This window comes from Podarcis erhardii, assembly GCF_964252035.2.
Source record: "Podarcis erhardii genome assembly, chromosome: 11".
In the NCBI taxonomy this organism is placed as follows: Eukaryota; Metazoa; Chordata; class Lepidosauria; order Squamata; family Lacertidae; genus Podarcis; species Podarcis erhardii.
The window spans coordinates 2,046,750-2,072,403 of record NC_138501.1 but is presented as its reverse complement, the minus strand read 5'-3'; the positions used below and the strand labels follow the sequence as shown (position 1 = coordinate 2,072,403).

The following is a 25,654-nucleotide window of genomic DNA, read 5'->3' as shown; positions in this document are numbered from 1 at the left end:
GGTGCCCCCCCCCCAAAAAAAATACTATTTCTCATTTTCACAATAATTCCTTTTGGTACAGTTTTTTTTAGGTACCTGTATAAATATAAAATTTGGCACTTCTTTGGCCCTGTGCCCTGTGCAGGTTCCCCTACAGGCACCGCTCTAAATCTGTCACTGTTCACTTGCCTGGGAGGAAACTACTGAACACAAGATGACTTGCTGCGGAATAGATAGACCATATTTTTCACTCTATAAGACGCACTTTTCCCCTCCTAAAAAGTAAGGGGAAATGTGTGTGCATCTTATGGAGCGAATGCAGGCAGGAGGCTCTGCTCAGCGTTCCCTTTAAAGAGCCACATGGAGCGTGTGTGCGGTTCTTGGGGGCTTTTCCCTGGGAGAGAGAAGGGCTGGGGGAAAAGCCCCCAGGAGCCACACAAACGCTCCGCACGCTCTTTAAAGGGAGCCCGGCTCTTGGGAGAGCCTTCCTCCCGCTGGCTTCTGGCTTAGCTGTGCGCAGCCTCTCCCAGGCATCGGGAGCCTTCATCCCCCTGCCCGGGAGAGGCTGCACGTGGCTATCCCATAAGCCAGAACAGGAAGAGGCTATGCCAGAAGCCAGATCCCTCTTGCTGTTCTGGCTTCTGGGATTCAGAATATTTTTTTTCTTGTTTTCCTCCTCCAAAAACTAGGTGCGTCTATGGAGTGAAAAATACGTAGTTAGGATTGCACTGTCAGTAAGGTTTCGTAGTCCTGGTTAAGTAAAATTTAAACTGGGTAAGCCTGCAATCCCATACGTATTTACCTAGAAATAAGACCCACTGAACTAAGTGGGATTTACTTCTGAGTAAGCATGTAAGTGATTTATTTTTAGTCAGCACTCTGGCTTTTAATCAGTTGGTTCCATTAAGTTGTATTCTAGTAATTATATTTTGGCAAATGTGTCTATTATTATTAATAAAAATATTATTACTATTATTAATGTCTGTGTGAAAACAAACCACTAGGCTGCAGCAAAAACACTTGGGATGGATCAACAACTTCATGAGCATAACAAGAGAGAGAGAAAGCATCTGTCTTGAATAGGAGAGGGAAAGGAGTGCCAGTTTTAAATTCCTGACAGTAAGTGGCAATGGGTGAGAGCTGTTGTGGGAGCGTGTCTGCAGTCTTACTCCTGAGCCAATGCATCCTTGCAATAATCACCTTGCATAAATTGGATGGGAAAGCACAGAGACACATACTTTTTGCATAAATTACCATTTTATGGTTCCCACCCCCTTTTCAGTTCTGAAGTAGCACACTTTCTAACACCCCAAGGGAATATGGATTTCACTGTTCTGGGGAAGCAGATGAAAAAGCTAGTTATATTTATTTCACTGCTGTAGCTATATACCTGTAAACAGATTAGATCAGTATTCACTGTCAGTGTTATGTATTTCTAGGTGGCAAATACAGAAGAAAAGCAGATCCAAATGTCATTTGCTTATGTATAAAGCAGGACAGTCTCTTCTGACTTCATGTATCTCAGTGTTCATTTTTTCATTGGCCTGGTGTCCTCTACTAAATTTGTGTGTTCTCGTGGACACATCTTTGTGTCCCTAGCGTGATGGTTGACATGTCCTTGTATCTTAAAAATGCACTCCTAGATGTCTGTAACCAGAGGTAAGCCCATTGAAGCCAATGGGTTTGTGTAGGAATGCAGCCTACAATTCTTATTACTGCTATGTGCATACATGGTCCAATCTTGGGCAGCCTCTTTGTATGGCCAAGCTATCCTAACTGGATTTCTTGGATCTTATTAATCCTGTTCCATCCTCAGAACCACTGCCTTATTCTCACTTCATTTCTTATTTATCTTTTCCTTATTAAGTCCAGTAACCACTGTATCATTTGCATATCATGTTTATTTAAGCCATGTCTTTCTGAACGCATGCTCATTTCCTTTGTATTTTTGTAAACCTTGCTCCTAGTCTTCTAATCCCACAAATGCCAACCAGAATTCAAGTGCCTTGTTCTCCTTTTTAAGCTCCTGCTTCATAGACTCAGAATTTTTCAATTCCTGAACTGATGAATGTACTCTTGCCTGTTCCCTGATTCTGTACCTACTCCCCCGGTCATATATTCTGTCATATCTTTACAATCTTCAGTCTATTCTACTCCAATCACCTCTGCCACCTCTTGGTATTCATTGCATTGGACATAGTTATCTGCAAATGGCACATTACATGATGCATTTCTATGGATCTGTGCAGTTAGCACAATTGTTATTTTGATGAGCAAGAATAGGATTACAGCAATTCCTATAAGTACTCACATTGTATCTCTGTTCTTGAACTTCCTTGTACAGAACTACATTATAGTGCAATTTCATTTATCCAAGGCAGGGAGTAGATGGCACAGTACCACAATATTATTATTTTTTTAAATAATATTTATTAAATTTTCCAATAAGAACATACAAATACAAAACAACTACAATGAAAACAAACACAAACAAAAAACAAGTATAATTTCAAAACTTATTTTCTCAACCTAATTTCCCCGACTTCCTCATACCTCACCGTTTTGTATTCTAGTTTCATTATCCCATCAGCAACTCCATTCCCTTATTTCCCAAAAGTTTTTTACTAATTCCATTCCTTTTCTTACTCTAATGTCTCTGAAAACCAATATTTTTAAGTCCATGTCAATCTAACATTCTTTAATCTTGTAATATTTATTAAGATAGTCCTTAAATTTCTTCCAATCTTCTTCCACTGTCTCTTTCTCCTGGTCTCGGATTCTGCCCGTCATCTCTGCGAGTCCCATGTAGTCTGTCATCTTCATCTGCCATTCTTCCAGAGTGGGTAGATCTGATGTCTTCCAATACTTTGCAATAAAGATCCTTGCTGCTGTTGTGGCATACAAAAACAAAGTTCTGTCCTTCTTTAACACCACATGGCTGACCATACCCAGGAGAAAGGCCTCTGGTTTCTTCAGGAAAGTGTATTTAAACATCTTTTTCATTTCATTATATATCATTTCCCAGAAAGCCTTAATCCTTGGGCATGTCCACCAGAGGTGAAAGAATGAGCCTTCATTTTCTTTACACTTCCAACATTTGTTATCTGACAAGTGGTAAATTTTTGCAAGCTTGACTGGGGTCATGTACCACCTATAGATCATTTTCATAATATTTTCTCTCAAGGCGTTACACGCCGTAAATTTCATGCCGGTGGTCCACAACCTTTCCCAGTCAGCAAACATAATGTTATGACCAATATCTTGCGCCCACTTAATCATAGCTGATTTAACTGTTTCATCCTGCGTATTCCATTTCAACAGCAAGTTATACATTTTTGATAAATTTTTAGTATTGGATTCTAACAATTCTGTTTCCAATTTCGATTTCTCCACCTGGAAGCCAATTTTCTTATCCATCTTGTAAACCTCCATTATTTGGTAATAGTGGAGCCAATCTCTCACTTTATCCTTTAATTTCTCAAAACTCTGCAGTTTGAAGTTACTACCCTCCTGTTCTAAAATTTCCCAATATTTCGGCCATATACACTCCATATTGAGTTTTTTCACAGCTTTTGCCTCCATTGGTGAAAGCCACCTTGGAGTTTTGCTCTCCAGTAGGTCTTTATATCTGATCCAAACATTGTACAATGCTTTCCTGACAATATGATTTTTAAAACCTTTATGAACCTTAACTTTGTCATACCACAAATATGCATGCCACCCAAAAAAGTTATTGAAACCTTCCAAATCTAAAATATCTGTGTTCTTAAGGAGCAGCCAATCCTTCAACCAGCAGAAAGCTGCTGATTCATAGTAAAGTTTCAAATCTGGCAGGGCAAATCCCCCCCTTTCCTTTGCATCAGTTAAAATCTTAAATTTTATTCTGGGCTTTTTGCCCTGCCAGATAAATTTAGAAATATCTCGCTGCCATCCCTTAAAACACTCCATCTTATCAACAATTTGCAATGTTTGAAACAAAAATAACATTCTAGGCAATACATTCATCTTAATAGCTGCTATTCGACCAGACAAAGAAAGCTTCAAGTTTGACCAAATTTCTAAATCTTTTTTCACTTGGTTCCAACATTTCTCATAATTGTCTTTAAATAAGTTCATATTTTTAGCTGTCATATTAATTCCCAAATATTTTACACTCTTAACCACTGTTAAACCGGTCAGCGCCAGCGATTAATGGAGGACTTTTCCCGGAGCTCCGGGAGAAGTCTGCTCCGCGGGTTCGGGTCCTGCCGCTACGGCGAAGCGGGGACCCTTAAAAATTACAGGTGGAGAAGCCTGTAAACAAGGAGGCTCGGCGGGTACCATTACGACCCCTCCGAACTGCGAAAGAGCCTTTTTAAAGGCTCCGGAATGGTGTCGGGGGGAGCGCAGTGCTGAGAGCCGCTACCCAGCCTGTGGAGCGAAGCCGCGTCGCCATTATCGGAGAGCGCTGATTTCTTCCGGCAAATTGATCCTGAAAGCATCTACTCGTGAGTAGGATTAAAAGCTTAAATTGGACTTCAAAGAGTAAAGATTTAAAGACTTAAATTGCTTGAAAGTTTAAAAGATTGGCCACCACGGGAAAGGTACAAAAAGGAACTCTGCCTTACCGCATTGTAGTGAGAAGAAAGCAAAGAGACTATTAAGCTGAAACCTTTGAGGATTGCATTTGAATAACAAACCCATTGCCTAAAAGCAAGATACCCCCTCACTTAGCGGGCAGGAGCGGTGAGGGAGAATTGTCATTGAACTATTTAACCTGCATGAAAGGAAAGAATTGAACTTTACCCATTGTTTTTTGTATCCTGGGAACGGACTGCCTTGTAAGAAGGGAAAAAGAACTTTGAACTGTCAAAAGTGTGAGCCTTGAAATAACTGGGAAAGATAAAGTGTTGAGGACTTTTACCTGGACTGCTACATATCTGCAACTATTTAAGAAAAAAGTGCTGGAACTGGGGACTTTTTCTCCTTTAAAGAGATGGGGGGGAAACTTTGAGACAATATATCTGTTGTAAGAACTGTGAACTGTGAATGCAAGTTGGGAATTCCCCCCTCTAGAGGAGACTTTGTTACATTGTGAGAAACAACTAAGCAACTAGAAGCTGAGCCACTGGAAATTTACTAGTAAAAACAAATCTAGGAGTGTGGGACTGACCTTGGCCTGGCTGATAGTGGCATGGCAGATGGCAAAGGAAAGATAGATCAGGCTCAGGAGAAAAACGTCAGATCCGGCAAAACTTACAGCACTACACAGCCAAGAAGGGCCTCAGTGATAGGAGCAGCTGCGGCCTCACAAATAAAACCTAAAGCTATGTCTGCAGAAGATGCTTTGACGAAAGCTCTTGGAAAAATAAATGAATCTCTGGAATTTTTAACGAAACAAGGGACTGATACAAGTAAACAAGTAGCTGAGATCTCAAAAAAACTTGATCTGAATACTTCCAGCCTAAAAGAATTGGGAACTCAAGCTACTGCTAATGCTCAGAATATTGGGAGACTCCTAGAGGAATCAGCTACTACCCGAAAGATTGCTGAGGAGGCAAAGGAGATTGCAACTGAAACTCAGGGAAAAATACCACCGGTTGTAAAGAAACTGGCGGACCATGATTTATCCTTTGCTATGATAGATCTTCAAAGGAGGGATCGTAACTTAAGATTAAGATTTGTCCCAGAAAGTGAACAGGACAACTTGGTGGACTTTATTACAAAAGAATTTTATGACTTTTGGCAAGAAGGCCTGCAGGGGGAGGAGGTTAAGATTGTGAGTGCATTCAGACTTGGAATAAGACAAAAAAAGAAAAAGCCAAGAGATTGTTTGATTACTTTGGGATCAAAGGAGGAAAGAGATAAAATTTTAAACTTGCACTATCAAAATACACTGCAAATTGAGGATTCTTTCGTGGAGATCTTCAAAGATATCCCAAAGCCCATTCTAGATGCAAGAGAGGACTACAAAGATCTGGTTGTACTACTGAAAAAAAGCAGAATCTTCTTTAGGTGGGAATTCCCCCAAGGCCTATCTTTCAAACACAGAGGAAAGAAAGTTAGACTAAGGACACTGAGTGACAAAGACAAATTCTTGAGAGAACACGAAGAAGACTTAGTGAAGGAAGCAGAACTTGGAGAAGAGCCAACAATATCAGGAAAAGGAATATTGGACTTGGCAAATTTATCGTTTGGACTACAGCCACCAACAGATGAAGAGCAACAATTGGGAGCAGTAGGAGGAGTAAGTAAATAATCCCATCATGGCCCTGCGACTATTGAGCTGGAACTGTAATGGACTGAATATTCCTCGGAAGAGGAAGAACGTCTTTCATATTCTACAGAAACAACAATTGGACTTGATTTGCCTGCAAGTGACAAGAACACACATGTGACAAGAACACATAGAAAACTACTTATCAATAAAAAATTAGGACATGAATTTATTTCATCTGACAGAGTGAAAAAAAGAGGAGTCGTTATATATGCAAAGGATAGATTGATGCCGAAACAAATATTTAAAGATGAACAAGGAAGATATCTGGCAATTGAAATTCAAGTACAAGGCCAGAAATTTTTGATTCTAGGAATCTACGCACCAAATGAAGGCAAATCCGAATTCTTTAAAAAGTTGCATGAGATTTTGCTGGATTACATGGATTCAAATATAATTTTGATGGGAGATATGAATGGAGTTGTCTCTACAAACATGGACAAAGCACAAAGACAAGTAATTTCTAAAAACGGAAGGCTACCAAAAACATTTTTTGAAATGACTGGCAATATGGACTTAGTTGATATTTGGAGATTAAAAAATCCTCTTGAAAGAGAAGGAACCTTCTTTTCTGAAGCCAAAATGACCTGGACTAGAATTGACCAAATATGGGTTACTAGAGGACTGGCATCGAAGATAAAAAAAGTGGAAATCTGCCCAAAGACTTGCTCCGACCATAACGCCATGAAGATGGAGATGAATCAAACAACAGCTGGCACTTTCAGATGGAGGATGAATGACTCATTATTCAGAGATAAAGAATTTTGTAAAAAGGCCCAAAAAACACTAAGAGACTATTTTGAAATTAACATGAGGACTAATGTGGAAAAAAGAGTAATCTGGGACGCAAGCAAAGCAGTTATGAGAGGTTTCTTGATACAACAAAATGCAATAAAGAAGAAAAGCCAAAACGAGAAAAAGGATAAGATATTAGAAAAAATTAAAGAAGGAGAAAAGTCTCAGGAGATCTTGAGAGAAATTAAATTATACCAAATGCAATATATGGAACTGAAGAACCAAGAAATAGAATGGAAAATTAAACAAATGAGACAGAAGACGTTTGAATCTGCTAATAAATGCGGGAAATTTTTGGCTTGGCAACTGAAGAAGAGACAAAAACTAAATACAGTGACAAATTTAGAAGTGGATGGAAAGAACATTAACAACCCAACTGAAATTAGAAGCTGCTTCCAGAGATACTTTAAACAACTATATGCACAAGGGCCAGAAAAAGAGATTGATATAGAACAATTCTTGAAGAAAAATGGGATGAAGGAAATTTCATGTCAAGACAAAGTGCTTTTGAATCAGAAAATAACTGAACAAGAAATAGAAGATGCCATTCAAAACATGAAACTGGGCAAATCTCCGGGACCTGATGGACTGACTTCCAAATATTACAAGGCTTTAAAAGAATGGCTAATACAACCTTTGAAGGAAGTCTGTAATGAAATCCTTGAGGGGAAAGAAGCACCTGATACGTGGAAAGAGGCTTATATCACGCTTATACCGAAGACAGAGACTGAAAAGACCCAACTTAAGAACTACCGCCCAATCTCTTTATTAAATGTGGATTACAAAATTTTTGCTGACATTTTAGCTAAGAGATTGAAAAAAGTTTTGATGGGGGAGATTCATAGGGATCAATCGGGCTTCCTCCCGAGAAGACATTTATCAGATAATGTAAGGAACATAATAGACATTTTGGAAATGTTAGAAGTTAATATAAACACAAAAGCTGTTTTGATATTTGTGGACGCGGAGAAAGCCTTTGACAATATTTCTTGGACCTTTATGAAGAAGAATCTCCATGGGATGGGGGTAGGCCAAGGTTTTGAAAACGGTATAGGCGCAATTTATTCTGAACAAAAAGCAAAGCTAATTGTAAATAATATTATTACAGAAGAACTTAAGATAGAAAAGGGGACACGTCAGGGGTGCCCAATTTCCCCACTACTTTTTATTTCGGTCCTGGAGGTTTTGCTGAACATGATAAGAAAGGACCAGCTGGTTAAAGGGGTTCAGGTCGGAGCGAGACAATATAAATTGAGAGCATTTGCAGATGATTTGGTACTTACATTGCAAGAGCCGGAATCCAGCACGAAAAGGGTTTTGGAATTAATTCAAGAGTTTGGTCAAGTGGCAGGATTTAAATTAAATAAATTAAAGACTAAGGTATTAGAGAAAAATCTAACAGTAAGAGAGAAGGAGAGGTTTCAGAATGACACAGTACCACAATATTAATGGGTATGATCAGGTGCAGAAAGCTGTGGACAAATCACATTTGTTGTGACATGACAAACAATAAATAGCAATAATAATAAAGGTAAAGGTAAACTAATGGACCCCTGGATGGTTAAGTGCAGCCCAAGGTGACTATGGGGTGCAGTGCTCATCTTGCTTCAGGCTGAGGCAGCCGGCATTTGTCAAGAGTTTTCTTTTTTCTTGTTTTAATGTATTTTTATTAAAGATTTTCTTGATTTACAGAAGTATGTGCAATGTCTCTCATATTTTCCCCATCTATCATTTTTACAAATCAGTTTCATTTGTTGAGACATTAGGAAAAAAGGGGGAGGGGGAGGGGGAAGATGGGTGGGGGTGGGGTCGGGTGGCGATGTTTCTATTTTACTTAATATATGTGGGTTTTTGCGTTAGCGTTGCTTGTGCAGGTTCTCTGCTGTTCACTTGTGTTCCTTCGGTGGTGAGGGAGGTTGGGGTTGGCCTAGGGTGTTGTTGTTCATTTGTGGTTGGCTGTGGTGGTCTTTGTTTTCATGTGTGAATGGGGTGGGTGGGTGTTTTGGATCAGGTTAGCCATATTGATTTGTATGCTGTTGGTGGATATTTGTCATTGTCTTGTTGGGCTGTGTATGTGATAAAGGAGAGCCATACCAGGGTGAAGGCGTCTTCTACTTGTCCCCATGTCAGTTTCAGTTTATTGGTTAATTTTTCTAGTAAGGCTGTTTCCCATACTATTTGGTACCATTGGTCCATGCTTACTCCTGACAGGTCTCTCAAGTGTCTGGTTATGGTGTTTCTGGCTGCTGAAAGTAGGTTTTATGACTTCTTTGCGGTGTAAGTGGGCATTATTGTCCTAGAAGATGTTTAGTAAGGCCGCTTTCATTGCATCCCATAAGAGGGGGGTTGTTATATTGTGTACATCATTTTCCTTGAAGTAGTTTTGGAGAGTTTTTGTGAGACTAATTTGTTTGTTTGTAGTTAGGATGGGACTGAAGGACCATGATGGGGTGGTTTGTGTTCCCTCTCCTATTTTAACGGTGACTTCTACTGGGGTGTGATCTGTGATTTTAATGTTACCTATGTTTGTTGATTCCACGGAGGGGATCAGACCCTGTGTGAGTAGAATGCTGTCCAGTCTGGACACTGTACCATGGCGTCCGGATTGGAATGTATGGCTGGTGTCTCCCAGGTTTTGCTCACCCCCAGATGTCATAGAGACCCCTGTTTTTTAACATTTTTAGTAACTTGTAAGAGTCCCTAGTTGTTGGGGGTTTCGTTCGGACGAAGGTTGCCCATGGGGTTGTAAGGTGAATGTTTTTCAGGGATATGCCTTTCATAATTAGGTTGAGGTCCCCTCCTAGGATTGCTTCCCCTTCAGAGAAGGAGAGGAACTTATTTAGTGTCTTCTGGAAGAATTCTAGTTGTTTGGAGTTTGGGGCATATATGGAGCCGATTGTCAGTTTAATTTTGCCATCTAGTGTCCCTTTAGCAAAAATGAATCTGCCTCTTTTGTCCTTTAGGACTGTTGTGGCGTTGAAGTTCAGGTCTCTACTGAGTATTATAGCTGCTCCGTGGGCCTTTCCTGAGCCAGGTGCAACCCATTGTTGACTGAAGCGGGGCTCGTTCAGGGGTTTGCTTCTTTTGGGTGGGTTGTGTATTTCTTGTAGGAAGGTGATGTGTGGTTTCATGGTATTTATGTATGAGGTGATGCATTTTCTTTTGATGGGGTTTCGCAACCCTCTCACATTTAATGTAAATGCTTTTAAGTTAGCCATTTTGCTTATCTATTATGTAGGGCGATTCCCTGCCAACCTGTCCGGGTTGTCCTGTGTCTCTCTCTTTGTTGTTTAACAAACCAATGGGGTTGCGCTGATCTAGAGTGTGATGGGTGGGGGATTAGAGTAAGATTTGGGTTAAAGAGTAGGGGGTAGCTTGTAAATAATTTCCTATATGTAGTCATATAGATGTTCATTTGGGGTATTTTGGGCCATCTGGCATTTAGACGATTGGTCCTAGGTCTCAGCTGGTGTGGAGGGCCATGTTCAGGGACAGGCCATCCCCCCTGTCGTTTGTGATAGGGGATGATCAGCGAGACGGTGTAAAGTGTTTTTGTGAATGCCCATGTCGGGAAGAAGAAGAAGAAGAAGAAGAAGAAGAAGAAGAAGAAGAAGAAGAAGAAGAAGAAGAAGAGTAGTAGTAGTAGTAGTAGTAGTTTGGATTTGATATCCCGCCTTTCACTCCCTTTAAGGAGTCTCAAAGCGGCTCACATTCTCCTTTCCCTTCCTCCCCCACAACAAACACTCTGTGAGGTGAGTGGGACTGAGAGACTTCAGAGAAGTGGGACTGGCCCAAGGTCACCCAGCAGCTGCAGGTGGAGGAGCGGGGAAGCGAACCCGGTTCACCAGATTACGAGTCTACCGCTCTTAACCACTACACCACACTGGCTCTATAGAACATAATAGAGCATCACAAATCATCTAAACTAATTAACAAATCAATCATAATTAAAACAATTATGATCTATAAAACACTATTAACAAAGCAGGAACTAAATAACACACACACTGCAATTTGGACAGTTGTAGGTTCCTGGATGTAATATATAAATTTTGGGCAATGGACAAAACAGCAAGAGTAGTCAAGACAATCTTAAAATATTAAAAACAAATGAACACATCCCAAATAGCTGATCCTGTGCCTATTGGAGATTAGCAAGGCCGATTGAAGTGCAGAGTGTTTGAGGACCAGGACATTCGCAGAGAAACCAAAATGCGTGTTTACAAAGCTATTGTACTACCAACCTTACTATATTCTTGTGTAACATGGACCACTTATAAACGCCATCTCCAACACGTTGAAAGATTCCATCAACGGTGTCTCCAAAAAATTTTACACATCACTTGGGAAGCCAGGCAAACTAATGTCAGTGTACTGGAAGAAGCAAAGATCACCAGTGTTGAAGCAATGATTCTTCAACATCAACTCTTTGGGCTGGTCATGTTGTGCGGATGCCTGATGATTGTCTTCCAAAGCAACTACTCTATTCCAAACTTTAAAATGGAAAGCGTAATGCTGGTGGTCAACAAAAGACGTTTAAAGACTGTCTCAAGGCAAATCTAAAAAAATGTAGTATAAACACTGGCAACTGGGAAAAACTGGCCTGCGAGCGCTCCAATTGGAGAACAGCCTTTACCAAAGGTGTCAGGGACTTTGAAGACGCTTGAACTCAGTACGCAAGGGAGAAAAGTGCTAGGAGGAAGGCACGCTTGGCAAATCCACATCGTGATCAACTCCCCCCCGGAAACCAAGGTCCCCGCTCTGGAAGGACATGTGGATACAGAACTGGCCTCCACAGTCACTTAAGGACTCATTGTTAAAACCGTGTTTATGGAAGACAATCTTACTCGGCTACGAGGGATCGCCGAAGAAGAAGAAAGAAGAAGAGATAAATTTTGGGCAATGGACAAAACATCAAGAGTAGTCAAGACAGTCTCAAAATATTAAAAAGAAACGAACACATCCCAAGTGGCTGACCCTGTGCCTATTGGGGATTAGCAAGGCATCCATTCCACCAGCCCGAAACAGGGGGAATCAACTGATCCTAGGTCAGAATATTTGTCTCTCTGGCGCAACTCTGTGTTCTATGATGATGATGATGATGATTTATTAGTTATGTGCTGTCCATGTGACCCAACCACTTTGGGCAGCTTCCAACAAATTAAAACACAATATGACATCAAACATTAAAAACCTCCTGATGCAGGCCTGCCTTCATATGTCTTCTCAAAGTCAGATAGTTGGGTGGCATTCCACAGGAAGAGCACCGCTACTGAGAAGGCCCTTCCACTAACACCCTATACACCTGTTTTCTATAATTTGCTACAGTTAAGTTTGTACTTGTTACTCAGAGCAAAGCTAAAATATACACACAACCTTGAAGCACATTTCAGTTGAACTGAGCTGCTTGCTAACAACTGATTTGGACAACTGATTTTTCATGTGTGGAAGATTTGGCTATTTATTTTATTATATTATTATTATTATTTGCCTGTGGTAGAAATTGGCTCATTCCAGTCAGTCAATTCTTCAGTGTCTGAGCAGCCTTCCAAGTCCCAACTTGAATTGCAAAATATAAATATGAAAATGCCTTTCTTTGAAAAGGGCAGCAGCCCTACTCTTTCCTTTCAGCTGATTGTTAAAGACTCTGACAACAAAGAGCACGTTTGTAGCACTTGCTTCCCAGAGGGAATGGTGTAACACTAATGAAATTTGAAACCATTTTTATATCATGAGAAAAACTTTGACTCTAAAGGAGATTGTAAACAAGCTGTTTTCAAGAGAGGCAAGAAGATGTCCCTTTCTACTGACGGTTAGTTTGTTGTTCATATATCACTTTGAATATTTCAAAAATCTCTCCAGTAGGTGCTGCTTTGGAATGGAGGGAGTATTCGTAGAAACACAGAACTGTAGAGTTGGAAGGGACCCACAGGTCATCTAGTCCAACCCCCTGCAATGCAGGAATCTTAGCTAAAATATCCATTGAAGGAAAGAGCAGTGGTCTGGAGAAGGGGTTAAGCATATCCCACACCTCCTCCTACTTTAAACTCCACACCTGGCTCTCTGCCAAACATCTGACTCCACTCTTAGGTGTGTGATAGAAGTTGGGCCACACACCTTGGGCAGTTGGAACAGTGTAATGTGGAAGACTAGGAGAGGTTTTAGGTTCATGGACATTAAAGATAAAGAGACCCCTGACCATTAGGTCCAGTCGTGGCCGACTCTGGGGTTGCGGCGCTCATCTCGCTTTACTGGCAGAGGGAGCCGGCGTACAGCTTCCAGGTCATGTGGGCAGCATGACTAAGCCACTTCTGATGAACCAGAGCAGCGGACGGAAACGCCGTTTACCTTCCCGCCGGAGCGGTACCTATTTATCTATTTGCACTTTAACGTGCTTTCGAACTGCTAGGTTGGCAGGAGCAGGGACCGAACAACGGGAGCTCACCCCGTCGCAGGGATTCAAACCGCCGACCTTCTGATCGGCAAGTCCTAGGCCCACAGCACCACCCACGTTATGGACATTAGGCAGTTAGGGATGGCAATTGCAGAAGTGCTACCACTCAGTGGATTTGTGGCTGGCTGGCTGGCCGAGCCCAGAGGGTGCTCATCGGTGGTTCCTCTTCATCCTGGAGAAGAGTGACTAGTGGGGTGCCACAGGGTTCTGTCTTGGGCCCGGTCTTATTCAACATCTTTATCAACGACTTGGATGATGGACTCAAGGGCATCCTGATCAAATTTGCAGATGACACCAAACTGGGAGGGGTGGCTAACACCCCAGAGGACAGGATCACACTTCAAAACGACCTTGACAGATTAGAGAACTGGGCCAAAACAAACAAGATGAATTTTAATAGGGAGAAATGTAATGTATTGCACTTGGGCAAAAAAAAAAATGAAAGGCACAAATACAAGATGGGTGACACCTGGCTTGAGAGCAGTACATGTGAAAAGGATCTAGGAGTCTTGGTTGACCACAAACTTGACATGAGCCAACAGTGTGACGCGGCAGCTAAAAAAGCCAATGCAATTCTGGGCTGCATCAATAGGAGTATAGCATCTAGATCAAGGGAAGTAATAGTGCCACTGTATTCTGCTCTGGTCAGACCTCACCTGGAGTACTGTGTCCAGTTCTGGGCACCACAGTTCAAGAAGGACACTGACAAACTGGAACGTGTCCAGAGGAGGGCAACCAAAATGGTCAAAGGCCTGGAAATGATGCCTTATGAAGAACGGCTAAGGGAGCTGGGCATGTTTAGCCTGGAGAAGAGGAGGTTAAGGGGTGATATGATAGCCATGTTCAAATATATAAAAGGATGTCACATAGAGGAGGGAGAAAGGTTGTTTTCTGCTGCTCCAGAGAAGCAGACACGGAGCAATGGTTCCAAACTACAAGAAAGAAGATTCCACCTAAACATTAGGAAGAACTTCCTGACAGTAAGAGCTGTTCGACAGTGGAATTTGCTGCCAAGGAGTGTGGTGGAGTCTCCTTCTTTGGAGGTCTTTAAGCAGAGGCTTGACAACCATATGTCAGGAGTGCTCTGATGGTGTTTCCTGCTTGGCAGGGGGTTGGACTCGATGGCCCTTGTGGTCTCTTCCAACTCTAGGATTCTATGATTCTATGATTCTAAGTGCATAGAACTCCATGGCTCTTCATTTTGGACTTTTTTGCCCTTATTTCATTGTGTGGTTATTGTCCTCTGCAAAACCTATAACAAAAGTGATTGAGTGGCAGTATGCTGTAATGTCATAAAATCGTTGTAATGTAGGATTGCTATCCAGTAGCTGCATCAACACTTGGCTCACATTGATCAAAATGTATTATTCCAAAGTCTCATTAAGGGTTGTTGTTTTTTCTCTATCAGTTGATGGCATAAATTAAATTTTATCCCAAGAGGTGGCCTTTAATGAAATCTTCATAAATTATAAATATCTGGTTTGTTTAACCCAAGTTAATCACTTTGAAGTATTGGTTTGAAGGGGGAAAGTAAGCATCTGCTTAGTGCTTAATGTCAGCTACAGTGTGGTCCCTACTGATGTTCTAGTGTTATACAAGATTTTCTGAGAATAAATGTTAAAACATGTATTGCAAAATTTCATTGGAATTTCAGAGTTTGTTACTGTGGGAAAATGTGCAAAGTCCATTTTTACTACATTTGACAAAAATCCAATAAAAGTATCTTGAAAGCTGGTATGATTTGCTTCAGAAGGGCACTGTGTATAGCAGAGATTTTAGGTGCCATGTAGAAACGTTGATTTCTGTATTAAAATACTGACAGTGAAATTAGCACTTTAATTTGATTGATATACTAACCCCTGTTGTTCTGATGATATAATCTTCAGGAAATTCCAAGCAGCCGCCTTTGTTGGAAACAGGTGCCCCACATCATCTCCCTCCCCTGAGGGCTTCCTTTACTGGGTGTGGCAGCTGATGGCTCAGGAGTTTAGGAGATTTAAACTGGTAAAATTGTTAGGGGGGGCACTTTCAAAGACATATCAAGCCATCAGTCCTATCACACACCAGGATCAAAGTTAAGTAATGGACCTAATGTTGTTCGGTTCACAAAACATTTATGCAGCCAGTGTTGCTCCATTCAAAAAAAAAATCCATTTTCAAAGTCCAGGATATATAACTCATTTACTTTTTTAAACGCCAATAGGTGATAACATTCCACACACCGCTCAATGGGGCATAAGAAACCATATATTTAACTGTCCCCATGTTCCCAGAGTCCCTGCAGACCCTCCTCCCCAAAACAACATGCATACGGATCCAAAGTGCTAAACCAGCTTTTCTTCTGTTCCACGTGCAGCGGGATGGCAGGGACAAAATCCAAAGTGTTCCCAAATACTCCCACAGCAGAAAGCTACAGTTCTCTGAAAGACAGCATTTTAGTCTAAGGTGGGGCAAGAGAAGTTTCTCCAAGCAGAACTCAGAGAGAGCGGCCACTTAGGGACACGGTAATAGTTACCTAGGAAGTGGTCTCAAACCCAAATCAGACGGTTGGTTCATGTAGCTCAGTTAGTAAGAGGCAGCAGCTCCTCAGGGATCTTTCCCAGACATATCTAGAGATGCTAGCAAAGAAATGTGGGAATTTTTATGCAAAACCTGCACCCTGTTACTGAGCTACAGCTCTTACCCAACTTGCTATTTGAAAGTTCACCAATTTGTAGGGAAACAACACCAGGGCAAAACCTGAAACATAGCATGTCCCCCAACTTTTTCCTTTCCTTTACGTCCGTCTGTGGATTATGGTTTTGTATATTCTCCCAACCAAAATAATCAGACGCTTAGTAATGTAAACATGGCCTCTTTATTTTGTTACATCAGCACAAAGGTGCTCATTTAGCATAACTGACAACAAATCAGCCAGAAACAGAGCAACAATCACAATTCCAGATGCATTTCTAACCCCAAAAGAAAGAAATCAAAAGAAAATAGAAGATCTGGTGAGCATATTTCAAATACTTCCTTCAAAAAGCAGTCTTGCACTTCTGCAAAATGTGATTAGAGCACCTTTTTTTACACCAGTGCTGACAGCTCTTGCATTTTGGTGAAGTGCTCCTCTCTACATAGTCTAATCCATGCAGCCTAAATGTAGCCAGCAACATCCCAAAGGCTTGCCAAATCTTTTGAGTGGTATGAGTAAAACTGCTAATGTGTTCCAAGCATGTCAGTGCCAGTGTGAAAATAGCTACGGCCTCCTAACTCTGTGTGTGGCACACACGAACCTCTTGCTGCCTATCTGAATGTTGTGCTCTTCATTCAGCAAGTACAATGAGGCTGAGTTTGGGTCATCACACTAACCCCTCTTATTTAAATGGAGGGTTTAGATGTTTTCACAAGCAGCCCTACATTTTGGTGTGAACTGACAAGGTGGTGAAACTCTTAAAAGTTTGCTTTCTTCTCCATTACTGCAAAAATGTACAAGCCCAGTGCATTGGGGGAAGCATCCAACAGAAGGAAATAAAGTGCAGCCTTTCTCTGAGTTCACTAAGCCATCTGTTTGCAAATATTACAGAGCATGGACACTATGCCAAGGCAACATTTTAAAGTGCAGAACTCTACTTGTCACATAGGAATCATTCACATAGCTGCACAAAGCACAGGCAATATTCAGTTTCATTAACATCTTCAAACAGAAGGTTAGCAAGTGGCACAGTAAGACAGAGACAGAATTATACATTCAGATCAACTCCATGAAAAGTGCTTGTTTCCACAAAGTGCACATTTAAGATATCCCTCCAATAAGCTACATTTCCACATTCTCCTTTCTTTTTCATTGTCTAAATTGCATGCTGACAAGAACAGAAGGGGGTCATGGGGTGGGAGGGAGAGGCATAGTATTAAATTTTCGTAAAATGAAAATACAAGAGAATGTGAGGCTTCTGAAAACAGACTTTCCCTAAGACTTCATTCCCCATTTGGAATGTAACGGGACATATTCTTGGCTAAGTTAAAGCAACTCCCTTTTTCTTTCCCTTCATGACCAACCAAAGCTATATTTTGGCTTACATATGGAAGGGTTTTCTGCTTAGCCTATGCAGGGATAAACCATACTGAGGACATCACCCTTTCCTACTGAGAATCCCTTTAGAGACAACACTGCACCATGGCAGTAATCCTAAAAATGCCCTATACAAATGTGACAACCTGGTAAAGATCCATAGAAGGCACATATCCTTCTAAAAGTGCTCTGTTCAAGTCTAGTACATTAGCACCTACCAGTCTGTGGGTACAGCACAATAAATCTTGAGCACAGATCAATTCCTTTCCTACGTACTTCATGTGCATTATCAGAATAATCATTGTCAATGAACTGCGCTGTCTGGATGCACAGGGAGGAGAAGGTGTCAAGAGAGACACAGTCAGCTCCTCTTATTCCTGATTCATGTCACATTCCACCTGACTATACTCTCATTCCCAATGGTTATGATTTTTAAAGTTCTAGAGAGCACCTGATGAATAAGGCCAATTCTGCTGCTTGTTCAGATGGGAGAGGACGGATTCCTCTCACGACTTATTTCCATAAACCAGGTTTGCAAGTAGGACACCTTTAAAAGTTTTGCGAAGTTCAAAATGGCAGTCCATTAAAAAAATATTTTACATCAAAACTTTAAGAATATATTTTCAACATTGTTTGTTCGGAAAACAACAACAACAAAAAGAGGTTTATACAGGAGGGCTATACTTTTAATACTAAAATAAATACATTGGCCGCAAAACTATGTGTTCACAGTTTTATATAGATGAGAAATGGATCCTCTTTTGTTGCCCTCCTCACAAAGAACTATGGGCCTTATCAGAAGTACGATTTGAATCTATTAGTTTATCCCTTAATTATTTCCTAACACCTTATTCACTAGATGATGTGCCCAATTGTATGTAACATTTCCGCAACATGTTTAAAACTGGAAAAGCTGATTCTGGAGAGCTGATTGGAACCAGAGGAGGCGGCAGCAGGGCTGACCTCCTTGAAACTTGCTCTTTACAAGCATCAAATCTCAGTTAGTGACATTCACAGACCCTGCATCAGCTTCCTCTCTGCGTGGGTTCAAATGAAAGAAAACATGCACTGAAGCCCCCACAGGGGGAAATCATTGGGTTGTGTGATTTGGGCTGAGGAAATTAAGGGTGTCAAAAGAGGGTGGTGCAACATTAACTTTGGCCCTTAAAATTTTATTCTGGCAACATTTGCAATGCAGTTTAAGAATGAAATGACCCTCTCAGTTAACAGCTCAGTGGCATCCCCTGCACTGCTCCTTTTAAGCATACTATTGCTGAGGCAGTTGTATGATGATTCTTCAACATCAACTTCATTGGACTGGTCATGTTGTACAGATTATCATCTTCCAAATGAACTACAGTGGTACCTCGGTTTACGGACTTAATCTGTCTGGAAGTCCGTTCTTAAACCGAAACCCTTCTTAAACCGGGGCACGCTTTCCCTAATGAGGCCTCTCGCCATCGGTGCCCTTCCACCATTCGGATTCCGTTCTTAGACCAAGGTAAAGTTCTCAAACAAAGACACTATTTCTGGTTTTGCAGAGTTTGTAAACCAAATCGTTCTTAAACCGGACTGTTCTTAAACTGAGGTACCACTTTATTCCGAACTTAAAAATGGAAAGCGTAATTCTGTTGGTCAACAAAAGAGGTTTAAAGACTGTCTCAAGGCAAATCTAAAAAAAATTGTAGTATAAACACCAACAATTGGGGGACACTTGCCTGCGAGCGCTCCAATTGGAGAACAGCCTTTACCAAAAGCATCTTTTCACCAAAGCCAGATTAAATGTATTCCCATCAGAAGTGTTAAATGGCAGACTGAGAGGTATCCCTTATCAAAATAGGATCTGTGTATGCTTTCAGAACGTCGACTGCATGAGGCATATTTTATTGCATTGCAGAAAATATGATCAAGCTAGGGAACAATTGATTAAACCACTATTGGCAAATTGGCCAGGTCAATCTGAAGCCTACTATATCAAATATCTTCTGGATGACAAATCCAATGATATCACAGTGGCCGTGGCAAAGTTTCTTTCAGTAGTCATACGAATCAAAGATCAACATACCCATGACTAAACAAATAACACTTCGGTCTCCCTTCCCTAGGGGGTTGTCTGTATGAATCTGTATTTTAAGCATGTTATGTGTCATTGGACTGCAATAAAGATTATTATTATATTATATTACTATAAAGTGTCATGGGCTTTGAAGACACTCAAACTCAGGATGCAAGGGAGAAACGTGCTAAGAGGAAGGCACGCTTGGCAAATCCACACCATGATCAACTTTGGTTCCCGCCCGGGAACCAATGTCCCCACTGTGGAAGAACGTGTGGATCCAGAATTGGCCTCCACAGTCACTTACAGACTCATTGTTAAAACTGTGTTTATGGAAAACAATCTTACTCGGCTACGAGGGATCGCCAAAGAAGAAGATAATTATTCACATTAATTTCTCTAGTAAGATCCTATTAAACTTGTCCCAGTCTATAAGCATGCATTCAAAAAAAAAGTTTTGCAGAACATTGCGGTGCCTGAGGCCTAAAACCCAAGAAATGCCCCCATGATGGCAAAGCTATACTAAATAAACTAAATAATTGACTATTCACTGTATTTTAGAATAACAGCAAAATCTTTCACTTGAGACAGGCTGCCTCATCCTGTCTAATATGAAAGACAGCCTTGTTATTGTTTTAAAATTAAGCATGCAGGGATGGACTTTGGTAATCTTTCGTAATATGGTGCCCTGTGCTAGGCCAAAATTTGGTGCCTCCAATGGATCTTCTCAATTTTGTGCCCCCTCAGCTTGGAGCCCTGTGTGGAAGGACTGCTCACACCACCCTGATTCTGGTGTTGAAGCATGTGCTTACATTTGAAGCAATTTGGAAACTGAGGCAGGGTGTGAATGTGTGGGTCAGTCCTGCTGCAACTGCTTGTTCAAACAAGGTTTATGGTAATGATTACATTCACAAATATCTAGCAGTGTCCTAATGAGAAGGAAATAAGTCAGCAGAACATGATCTTTATGCTGGGTTTAGAGCCTTCAGTAAAAGTGCTTTTTAGGGGAGGGATGAAAAAGACATTTTAAAAATGAAAAAAAAAAGGGCTTGAAAGGATGGTTGAGCAAATTGAGATAAAAGTGTATCTGTGCTCAATTTTCTACCCCATCCCCCAAATAATCCCTGAGTATTGTTTAATGTCATCAGAGATGAAATGAATGGGTTTAGGCTTTGTTAAGAATTATGCTTTGCTTTGCTTGAAACATATTTATAAACAATGACCAGGATCCAAAAAGTCGAGTGTTCTGTTTGCACACCAGAGCATTTCCAGTCCCCTTCAATGTGCAGTGCGCTGTTCCCCTGAAAGATGTCACCTGAATGTTGAAGTAGGACTGATGTCCATGAAGGATGCAGATTTTGGGGGGGGGGAATAATCATCAACACCCCCCACCCCCATACCAAAGTATGGTATGGCTCTCATTGAAATCCTCATAATATTTTATAATAAGATGCCTAAAATTTTACGGGATAAACATTTAAAATCATAAATTTACCTCAGTACCTTAGTAAGTACTTGAGGTATGTGTACTATGACTGTATCTGTAGATTCTTGTTTAAGTCAGAGTTTTTTCCACAGACAAGTTTGTTTTTACTTTAGATCTTTGTGGCCTCTCTCACACATACATTATTGGCACAATACTTTTTTTGTATCTGATGTGTAATTGGTTTCTTTTGTGCAAATCAGAAACATACTAAACAGAGTGAGCATGGCTTCACAACAAGGCACCCCATTTTCACCCAATTATTCCAAGCTATAGAGTTACCAGCAGAGCATTTTGCAGCAAGCAGATCTAACTTTAGACAGAGCTTGAAAATGGCACCACCAATTTGCCAGCCACATAAACTTCTTCAATATTCCTGTCATCACCTGAAATCAGAAAAATGAAAGAGATGTATGCAATCTGTTCCGTCAGCCTTGATATTGATATTTTTCTAAGGACACAAACACACCATGTAGCTAAATTATGTACAGATTCACATGCTTCCAAGAACTGAACTTGACACCAAGACTTAGTTTATACTAGTAATTTCCCAAGTGCACAGAGAAGGGGGGGGGGCACATTAACCATCTCCCCCCCCCTCAACTGTTATGAATGTTCTCCTGGCCATCTTTTTTGCCAGGCAACTTGTTGGGTGATGACCCCAGATGTTAAGGGGACATCTCTTTATAGAGATTCAATAATGCCTATTGAAATCAATTACAGTACATTCAATAGATTTAAATAGGGTAAATTTAACCATATAAAAATAAATAAATAAATAAAATCTGGGAAGGGGAGGCAGTGGCGTAGCGTGGGGGTGCAGGGGGGCCCGGCCGCACCGGCCACAAATCCACGGGTTAGGGGGCGCAAATCCACGGGTTAGGGGGCGCAAATTACTTGCCTTGCCCCGGGTGCTGACAACCCATGCTACGCCACTGAGGGGAGGGGGTGAAATAATAATAATAATAATAATAATAATAATAATAATAATAATAATAATATCTTACATTTTGAAAGAAAGTTTTAACAAAAAGAGCACCTTCAATGCTTGTAGCAGAAAGATACTCATTTTGCAATTAGATGAAAACATCTGTATAGCAAGAACTGATACATACCCAGATATAGGAATTTCTGGATCATATCCTAAAAATACGGGAGAAGAAACAATTATTCAAAAGCAGTTCCTCCTTTGTAATTAAAGCAGCAAGATAAAAAGACTAACAGTAGCCTTTAAAAAACTAAGCAATATTAACATTTTAAAAGCAAAATCCAGATCCAACATAGCTATTTCCTTTAAAGACATGTGAGAATGAAGAATATTATAGAATGTTGAAAAATTACATTAAGCAATCCTCAGCTGTAGATACCTTTTATTCAGTTGTTTCTTACACTGCCATATTATCCTATTCAGAGGTTGTTTAAAGTGGCGCGATTGCAGGGGTGACACTGGGCACCATGCTGCAATGGGAGCCAAAACAACGCTTTATAGCTCAGGCCTTTGGAAATAATATTGCCTGAAATGAACTAATCCAGTTTTTGTCAGTTTTCCAACAGGAATCTTCTGCAGACAATGGGTTGGATCCAGAGACAATTAAGCAGAACTTTATTCATGCAACAGGGTTTTGCTGGTTTCTCCTACCACCATTACGTCACCTCCAAAAGCCACTCTTGAAGGTAACCTTGGAATGGTGTGGGTCATGGGTTGTAGAACAGTTTAGAAGTGAGTTATTCAGTGTGGCTGCCATGTGCAAGTGGTAGTGCTTTCCTGTTGATGCAAGACATTCCTGGATCCAAGCCATTTAATTAATCAATATTAAATGGAACAAAAGAACAAAAGAAATTCCTTAGCCATAATTCTGTTGGGTAGAAGCCTAACCAACAAATTTTGTGGTGAGCAGCAAGCATCTTGTATAAGGGTTGCCAATAATCCACAGATATGAAGCAGCCAGAAAGCCACAAAGTCCAGCCCATTGGCCTAAAACAGGTTTCTCCAAACATGGTCAACGTATTTCCACAACACATTGTTCAGTTACCTCAAAAGCATCACAAGTGAACAGCTCAAAAGGACTGTCTGAAGCTTTGGTGTTGATAAGCAGTGCATCAAATTCTTTGCCAACTTCAAAGTTCCCAATCACAGTATCTAGCCCAAGGGCTATGAAAGAAATTTAAATAACAAATTACTCTTTTCTCTTTCACAGAATAATAATAATAATAATAATAATAATAATAATAATAATAATAATAATAATAATAAAAATAACAATAATTTATTTATTTATATTCTGTCCTCCCCAGCCAAAGCTGGGCTCAGAGTGGCTAACAACAGTAAAAACAGCACAGTTTACATAAAATCACAGTCAATTAATTGAAATACATTCTAAAATAAATTCAGAATCAAATTAATGGCAACCATTGGGCTAGAGTTCTATGAGGATTTGGCCAAAGTCTTGGAGGAACAGCTCTGTCTTGCAGGCCCTGTGGAAAAATGTCAAGTCCTGCAGGGCCCTAGTCTCTTGTGACAGAGCGTTCCACCAGATCGGGGCTGAAAAAGCCCTGGCTCTAGTCAAGGGCAGCCTAACCTCCCTGTGGCCCAGGACCTCCAAGATGTTTTTATTTGAAGACTGTAAGGTCCTCCATGGGACATACCAGGAGAGGCAGTCCCGTAGGTACGAGGGTCCTAGGCCGTAGAGGGCTTTAAAAGTTAAACCTGCAAACAAACAGCTAAGTTTGGCCCAGGACCTCCAAGATGTTTTTATTTGAAGACTGTAAGGTCCTCCATGGGACATACCAGGAGAGGCAGTCCCGTAGGTACGAGGGTCCTAGGCCGTAGAGGGCTTTAAAAGTTAAACCTGCAAACAAACAAACGGCTAAGGGAGCTGGGCATGTTTAGCCTGGAGAAGAGGAGGTTAAGGGGTGATATGATAGCCATGTTCAAATATATAAAAGGATGTCACATAGAGGAGGGAGAAAGGTTGTTTTCTGCTGCTCCAGAGAAGCGGACACGGAGCAATGGTTCCAAACTACAAGAAAAAAGATTCCACCTAAACATTAGGAAGAACTTCCTGACAGTAAGAGCTGTTTGACAGTGGAATTTGCTGCCAAGGAGTGTGGTGGAGTCTCCTTCTTTGGAGGTCTTTAAGCAGAGGCTTGACAACCATATGTCAGGAGTGCTCTGATGGTGTTTCCTGCTTGGCAGGGGGTTGGACTCGATGGCCCTTGTGGTCTCTTCCAACTCTATGATTCTATGATTCTATGATTCTATGAAACATATGAAAACCGACAAACAAACATCTGATTCATTAAGTTGCAAGTATGATAACTTGTAATGGGAAGAAAAGATTTATAGCATTTATGTTAGGAAATATAGCAAAAGTGAAGGTCAATATGGAGTTTTAATGTGTATCAGAGCGGGGGGGGGGTCATAAGGTAGATCAGGCTTTACTGGTAGATCTTTGGGTGATTTACAATAGATCAAAAAGGGCTTCTGGCTCCCAACTGTTGAACAAATAAACAAAACGACTTTTCCTGTCTGTATTAGGCTGTGGAGATGGAAAAAAACTAAGCAGCAATGGACTTTTGTGTTAAAGAACTGTGAGCTCAGCTCAGTTCTAGCACAGAAAACAAAACCCCAGGCTAAGATTGTGCTCTGAGGCACCAGTATGTTTTTTCCATGTGGCTCTGATTTGTAGATCTTTGGTTCTAGTTTAAAAAAAAAAAAGATCCAACAAGCCTGAAGCCTGCTGCCCACCTCTGTATTACGATGGTGATGATGACAGATCAATAGATAGAGGATATTATTGAAAATTAATTTCTCTATTTAGCTTTATTTTACTATACTGATGCAAATGCTAGGAATATAATTTTGCATTGTAATGGGTTTAAATTAAAAAACACTACAATTTACATTCTAAGAGACTTGCACAGTTCCTCTTCTTCTCAAAGGCCAAACCAACAGGGTCGATTTACATCAGTTATGGTTTTACAGCAGTTTAGCTGACTGCCATGACCCCAGCATCTAATTCCTCATCTTCAGCGAACAAGGTTGGGAATTCAGAATAAGATTCGCAGCTTCTGGGAGCTCGCAACCAAGAGCTAGTGAACAGGACTCGCAAACGGGTGTTTGCAACGATTGCTGGAGGAGACTGAAGAGAAGCTTGTGCCTTGCGGATTCTAGCTGGTTGCTTGAATGAAGAAGAAGAAGAGTTTGGATTTGATATCCCGCCTTTCAGGAAGAAGAGTTTGGATTTGATATCCCGCCTTTCACTCCCTTTAAGGAGTCTCAAAGCGGCTAACATTCTCCTTTCCCTTCCTCCCCCACAACAAACACTCTGTGAGGTGAGTGGGGCTGAGAGACTTCAGAGAAGTGTGACTGGCCCAAGGTCACCCAGCAGCTGCATGTGGAGGAGCGGAGACGCGAAAACAGTTCACCAGATTACGAGTCCACCGCTCTGAACCACTACACCACACTGAGCTGTTTAGAAGCTTGACTGAGTGCAGGGCTGGGGCTGAGGTTTCTGCTGGAGCACGTGATCTGAGGGGGAGGAGCTACTGCTGAGAGGAAGTCAGGCTGAATGCGGAAA

At 41.0% G+C, this 25,654-nt stretch overlaps 1 protein-coding gene across 3 annotated transcripts in view; it reads right to left on the bottom strand.

Annotated features, from left to right (window-relative positions):
* Window positions 1-16,322: 16,322 nt before the first annotated feature.
* The window catches only part of GDA (guanine deaminase), a 48,440-nt gene continuing 39,108 nt past the window's right edge, over window positions 16,323-25,654 (bottom strand). For all 3 annotated transcript variants that reach the window (XR_014161352.1, XM_081881024.1, XM_081881025.1), the window contains 3 exons: window positions 23,108-23,226; window positions 22,190-22,217; window positions 16,323-21,460 (listed from right to left, as the gene is read on the bottom strand). Coding sequence is in view for 2 of the 3 variants with exons in the window: in XM_081881024.1 (XP_081737150.1) it covers window positions 21,390-21,460; window positions 22,190-22,217; window positions 23,108-23,226 (218 nt within the window). In the remaining variant the exon portion in view is untranslated. The remainder of the gene's footprint in view (window positions 21,461-22,189; window positions 22,218-23,107; window positions 23,227-25,654) is intronic.